The sequence below is a fragment of the Lipotes vexillifer genome, unplaced genomic scaffold (assembly GCF_000442215.2).
Source record: "Lipotes vexillifer unplaced genomic scaffold, Lipotes_vexillifer_v1.1 scaffold59, whole genome shotgun sequence".
Taxonomy (NCBI): Eukaryota; Metazoa; Chordata; class Mammalia; order Artiodactyla; family Lipotidae; genus Lipotes; species Lipotes vexillifer.
In genome coordinates this window covers 2,867,775-2,873,203 of record NW_006791208.1, presented here as the reverse complement: position 1 = coordinate 2,873,203, position 5,429 = coordinate 2,867,775, and the positions used below count along the sequence as shown (strand labels likewise).

General features: G+C 58.9%; 1 protein-coding gene across 1 annotated transcript in view; it reads left to right on the top strand.

Moving 5' to 3' along the window:
* MAT1A (methionine adenosyltransferase 1A) overlaps positions 1–5,429 on the top strand; it is a 16,028-nt gene that overhangs the window by 9,556 nt on the left and 1,043 nt on the right. Inside the window, exons 6-7 of the mRNA XM_007464219.1 lie at positions 3,596–3,814; positions 4,958–5,140. Coding sequence (XP_007464281.1) covers positions 3,596–3,814; positions 4,958–5,140 — 402 coding nt within the window. The remainder of the gene's footprint in view (positions 1–3,595; positions 3,815–4,957; positions 5,141–5,429) is intronic.

Below are 5,429 nucleotides of genomic sequence, written 5' to 3'. Positions count from 1 at the left end.
TTCCACGCTCTCCCCTCCTGCCCACGCTTGTGAATCCAGCTTTCCCCTCCGCACGCTCCGCTTCCAAATCTTCCACCTGCAGGTCTAACTGAATCACCAGCCCCATTTCTCATTCAACCGGCAAACACCCGGGCCCCGGGAGCTCTCCTCAGCTGAAGGAGTGCGATGGAGCCCACCTTTCCCCGGCCCTGTCTGTCTCCACTCTACCTGGGCTCCCGTTTTCCCTCTAGTGCATCCCTTCCATTCCAGCCCCATTTCCCAGGCCAGGCCCAGGAACAGTGCTGTGTCCTCCCAAAGGTTCTCCCTGCCTGGAAACTTCAGTTAATTCCGTTTGGGCTTCACTTTTAATATCCTTGTATCTGCTCAGAATTGTCTACAACTTTCTGCTTCCTTCCTACTCGTTATTCTGGTATTTAACACCTTGTATGGTCTTCCAGCTTTACCTTCTTCTGTCCCCACCCCCAGTCTTTGCTTAAACCATATCCTTTCGCTCACGTTCCCCTTTTTTCTCGGTGCTTTGCACCTGCGCTCCCACACTTCGCCTTCCTTGGAAGCTTTCTCTGGCCCCCACCTGTCCGTCAGTGGCCGGCGTGGTTCCCACCTCCTCATGGTCTTCTCTGGCCGCCCTCAGGTGGGACCTCCTCTTGACCCCGCACTTGGAGTTTGGCTCACGTGGTTTTATAGCTCAGCGCGGTGCACACGACTCTGTCCCGTTACTCCAGCTTCACAGAGGTGCATCCTTCTCACCCCATGTGGAAGGCCACACAAGGCAGAAGTTGCATATCGGCTGTACCTGGGGCAAGGGAGTACCTCTGTCACCTAAAAGAAACCCACCCTTGGGACTTCTGGTGTTATCCACATGACCCCCAAGGTGAGAAGTGGAATCATGAGCATCCCTCAGATGTTCTTTGAGGTTGTGGGCAGGAGAGCTAAAACATGTAGATTGTGATGGTACCAGAAGGAAAGAGCCCTCCCCGTCCTGTGCCAGAGCTGTGCTGTGATGGGAAGCAGGTTGGAGATTCACAGAAAAGGAAATCCTAGAACAGGGATGGGAGGAAGTAAGTGGGGTGACTCGGGTTTCCTTCTCCCCGCCTGAGGGTAAGGACTGGAGGGTGCACCTACTGGAGCCGCTGAAATAGGAAAAGCCTCCTGTATTTGCTTAGTAATAGAAGGTTTCTGCGTCCAGAAGGCAGTGAGGGAGGGAGCGGGGGATGGGCTCTTCCAGGCTTTCCCTTCTTGCAAGGAGACGCTGAATTCTCTTACAAATGCTACTTTGGATACCAAAGTCGGCCTCACTCCCCTGCCGCAGGCAGGCCCTGAGCCAGCGGGCATCAGAGGGTGCGGGGGTCTGCTGACGAGCCTCTCCCTGAGGCCCTCGGCCGGCCTCCACGCGGCCGCTGCACTGGGACGGGCACCCTGCCAGGAACAGTGTCTGGGCCTCCTCCTCTATCCCTTACTGGTAAAGGATTTTCATCATCTACCCAGAGTGCTGACTGTGAACAGGAGGGAACCTTTCCACCTGGACAAGTTCTTGCTGCTGATACCGAGAACTGAGCAGCAGGTGCGGACGCGGCTATTTTTGTACCTGGCCAGAGTTGTGTTTTCCACGGTGTACTTTTCCCCACATCTTGCTGACGTGATGAGATAAGAGCGATGCTTGGGGCCCTTTGCTCTGCCACAGCTCTGCTTGGGGTTTGTGGCAGAGCAGGGGAGTCCGGTAGCAGTGGAGATGGGCCTCAGCAGCTGCGCAGGACAGGAGCCTTCTCCTGAGGCCAGGTGCAGCAGGTCTGGTCCCAGAGCCGCCACAGGGCCTCCCCTCTGGAGCCCGCCAAGCCCCCGACTCCAGCTCCCTCTCACAGGGCCCTGTGTGCACGTGGCCCAGCATTAAAGGGCTGCTCTCAGAGCACAGGCGGGGTGCATCTGCCCATCTCACTAGGATCAGGCATCGTGGGGTCAGGGCTCTTTCCCTTCCTTCTTCTGGATCCCACCCTTTGGCTCTTTGGACCAGGCAGGACATAGAGTAGAGTTTGATACACGTCCTGTGTTTGATGGATATCTGAGGGGCCTTTGGGCAGGCTGGGACCTCGCCTCAGGCATAGCCCCAGGGACCACTGTTTGCTGTCCTGTGGTCCTGTCAAGGCCCTTGGGGTGGGGAGCAGTCATGTGCCTGCCGGCCAGTGTCCTTGCCAGACCATGCAGCATAGCTGCACCCCTGCAGGCGCACAGCCCCTCTGGGCACTGCCCTTTTGGGTCCATGCTGCCTCGGGTAGTGACGGGGCCTGTGGCTCCAGCCTCGAGGGTCTTGGGTGACGACCTTGTGCTGGGCAGAGCTGCAGGCAGCAGGCCACACAGCGCGAGGTCACAGCCCACCTTGGCTGGCTGTGTGATCTTGACCTCTAGAGTATTTATATTCTGGAAGCTCAGCTTTCTTGTCTTTAAAGTGGGGCTGGGAACAGCTTCTCACAGCTTTTGGCATGGCCTGTCGCGCACGGTACACACTCGGTCTGGCTGAGTGTGTTTTGCTGGCTTCTGTTTGCTTTTCCCAGCCTCATCCGCCATCCTCACCTTCCCTTTCCCTCTCGCTCTGTAAGCCCAGGGTGCCCAGGCTGCTCTCCTTCGTCACCGGACAGATCAGGCTGTGATGTCGGGCTCTCGTGCCCTCCTGGTGTGTCGGTAGAGGACAGAGTGCAGAGGCATTTTCTCTGCGCTGCTCTGGGCGTGACACAGTGTTGGGGGCAGGCAGAGCAGTGTTGGCTCCTGGGCTTTTCACTGACTGGCGTGTGACTTCAGGGAAGTTGTTTCACTTCTCAGAGCCTGACCTTCCTCATTCGTAAAGTGGAGACAGTAATGCGGATCTTGCTGGGATGGTTTAAATATTCATCGATAATACATAGAGTGGGCACAGCACTGACCCACGCTGGAGGGGGTGAACCCCCGCTCTGTCCCTGGGGCCTGCCCTGCGCGGTAGCTGCAGGCAGGATCCTTCCCTCCACGCGCTCTGCTTTTCCTTGCTTTTGTCCAGACACACAGAGGCTGGTGACCCAGAGCTTGCTGCTCCCTCCACTTCAGTCTCCCTGGCTCGAGTCCCTCTCACCCTGTCCCTCCAGCAGGCAAGGCCTCTGGCCCCATATGCTTCCAGAGCTCCTCCACCGAGGGGGCCAGGGCAGTGGGCATGTGGCCTGTGGACTCCTGTGTTCCTCGGTGGGAGCCGGGGTGTCTTGGTCCTGGGCCACGGAGGGAGACAGGGCTTTGGCAGAGGGACATTTGCTGGCACCCAGAACCCTCTGAGGTAGGAGGATTGGAGTCTGGCGGGTCACAGAGCGGAAACTCTGTGACACCTGAGTCTCTGAGTGGCACTGATTGTGGTCACAGGTGGGAATAGCTTGTGCCTCATGCCCAGTCATCTCACAGCGCCAGGCAGTTATTCAGTTTAAGAATGTGTCAGATGAACTTTCCTGAAGGCCCTTTGAGGACAAGAGGTCCCTCTGGCTCCTGGGAGCCCTGCCCGCATTCCGGGCACCTGCGCCTGGCAGCAATGTGTCCTCAGCTCAGGGCAGGGCCTCACGACGTTTCCTCCCTCCCTGCTTCCCGCCAGGTGACAGTGCAGTACACGCAGGACAGTGGCGCGGTCATCCCCGTGCGCATCCACACCATCGTCATCTCCGTGCAGCACAACGAAGACATAACGCTGGAGGACATGCGCAGGGCCCTAAAGGAGCAGGTGATCAGGGCCGTGGTGCCGGCCCAGTACCTGGACAAGGACACCATCTACCACCTGCAGCCCAGCGGGCGGTTTGTCATCGGAGGCCCCCAGGTGCGCCCTCGGCTCTGAATAAGGCCCTGACTTTGCTTACCTCCCTGAGTGCAAAGGCCACAGGAGGGTGGTGGCTTTGTGTGGCTCGGCCAGGTATGTCTGGCCCTAGACGAATTGTGAAGTCAGCTTGTTCTGTGAAGCCTGCTGTGCACCCTTGAGTACAGGAGGAAATGGGGACATGTCCCCAGGAGGCTCCCCCTCAGTGCTGCCTGGCCCTCCCACTCGAGACGTCTCACACGTGTGCAGCTGCCGCCTGACCCTGCCCGGGGCTAACTCACCATCATGGGCACTGAGCTTGCCCGGATGGCGCTTCCTGGGTCTTGGCCACACATGACCTGCAGCTCTTGTGGGCACCAAGGTGGGGCTGTGTTTTAGATGGGGACGTGGGGCTGCCCCTTTCTCCTGTGCCGCCGGCGTGAGCAGTCGGAGAGTGCCCTAGACCCTCCGACAGGCTGCTGACCACTGCCGGGGCACCTCCCTGTGGACGTGTTGCCACAAAGCGGAGTCCCTGGGTTCGGTGCTATAGCCAAAGTAGCGCAGAAACCCAGGGTGAAAGGAAGACACAGCTCACTGTGTTTTCCTGCAGGACTTCTCAGGGCCTCGGCATGCTGCTGTGAACTGTGGATCTCTAAGCGGGGTAGGGGGGATGGTATAGTATGCAGACTTTCCCTGCATCATTTAACAGAGAAACATAGAGACCTCCCCGCCCCCAAACGTCTTTGTTGACAGAGATGCACAGAGCAGACACTTGAAGAAACGGGCAACTTAACGTTTGCCGGGTGGCACCAGCTGGGGCACAGCCCGGGGTGTATTTGTCACAGCACGGTTTCCTCCTGCACTTGGATTTCTCTGTTATGATTGACTCCTACAAAGGCTTTACAAGTGGGTTGTGACCGCAGCTGGCCCACCTTTTGCCCTTTCTGACGAGGCTCTGACAGGTGACCTGACTTCTGTGACTAGTCAGTGATTGAACTGGGATTAGAGCCCAGGGTTTCTGGCTGACTCCCAGCCAAGGGGTCTTTGGAACATGTGCCCCGAGAAGCTTCGGGGACCGCCTCCAAGTTGTGGTCCAGCGGCCACTGCAGTGCTTTGGCCGCCCCCTCCTCCCACATCCTCCCTCTGTGTCTTCCTTTTCCTCCGCAGGGGGATGCGGGCGTCACTGGCCGTAAGATCATTGTGGACACCTATGGTGGCTGGGGGGCGCACGGCGGGGGCGCCTTCTCTGGGAAGGACTACACCAAGGTGGACCGCTCGGCCGCGTACGCTGCCCGCTGGGTGGCCAAGTCCCTGGTGAAGGCGGGTCTCTGCCGGAGAGTGCTTGTGCAGGTGGGTCGGACCCCCCCGCCCCGGACCCCCAGGTCTACCCTGAGTAAGGGCACCCTGGCCTAGGGGAAGGCCCAAACTTTGCCGGAGGATGCGACTCTGTGTGTGTCGTGTTGGGCTCTGTGGCCGGTGCCCTGCAAGCCTGGGAGTGGGAAAACAAGTCTTCAGGCAGCGGGGCACGTACAGAAACTGCGCACCGTGAAGATGGCAGGGATTTCTAGGCAGATGGGGGGCTGGGGGAACGTGTTGGGCAGGGCGTGTGTGGTTTCAGCGTTCCCCCCCCCCCCCCGGG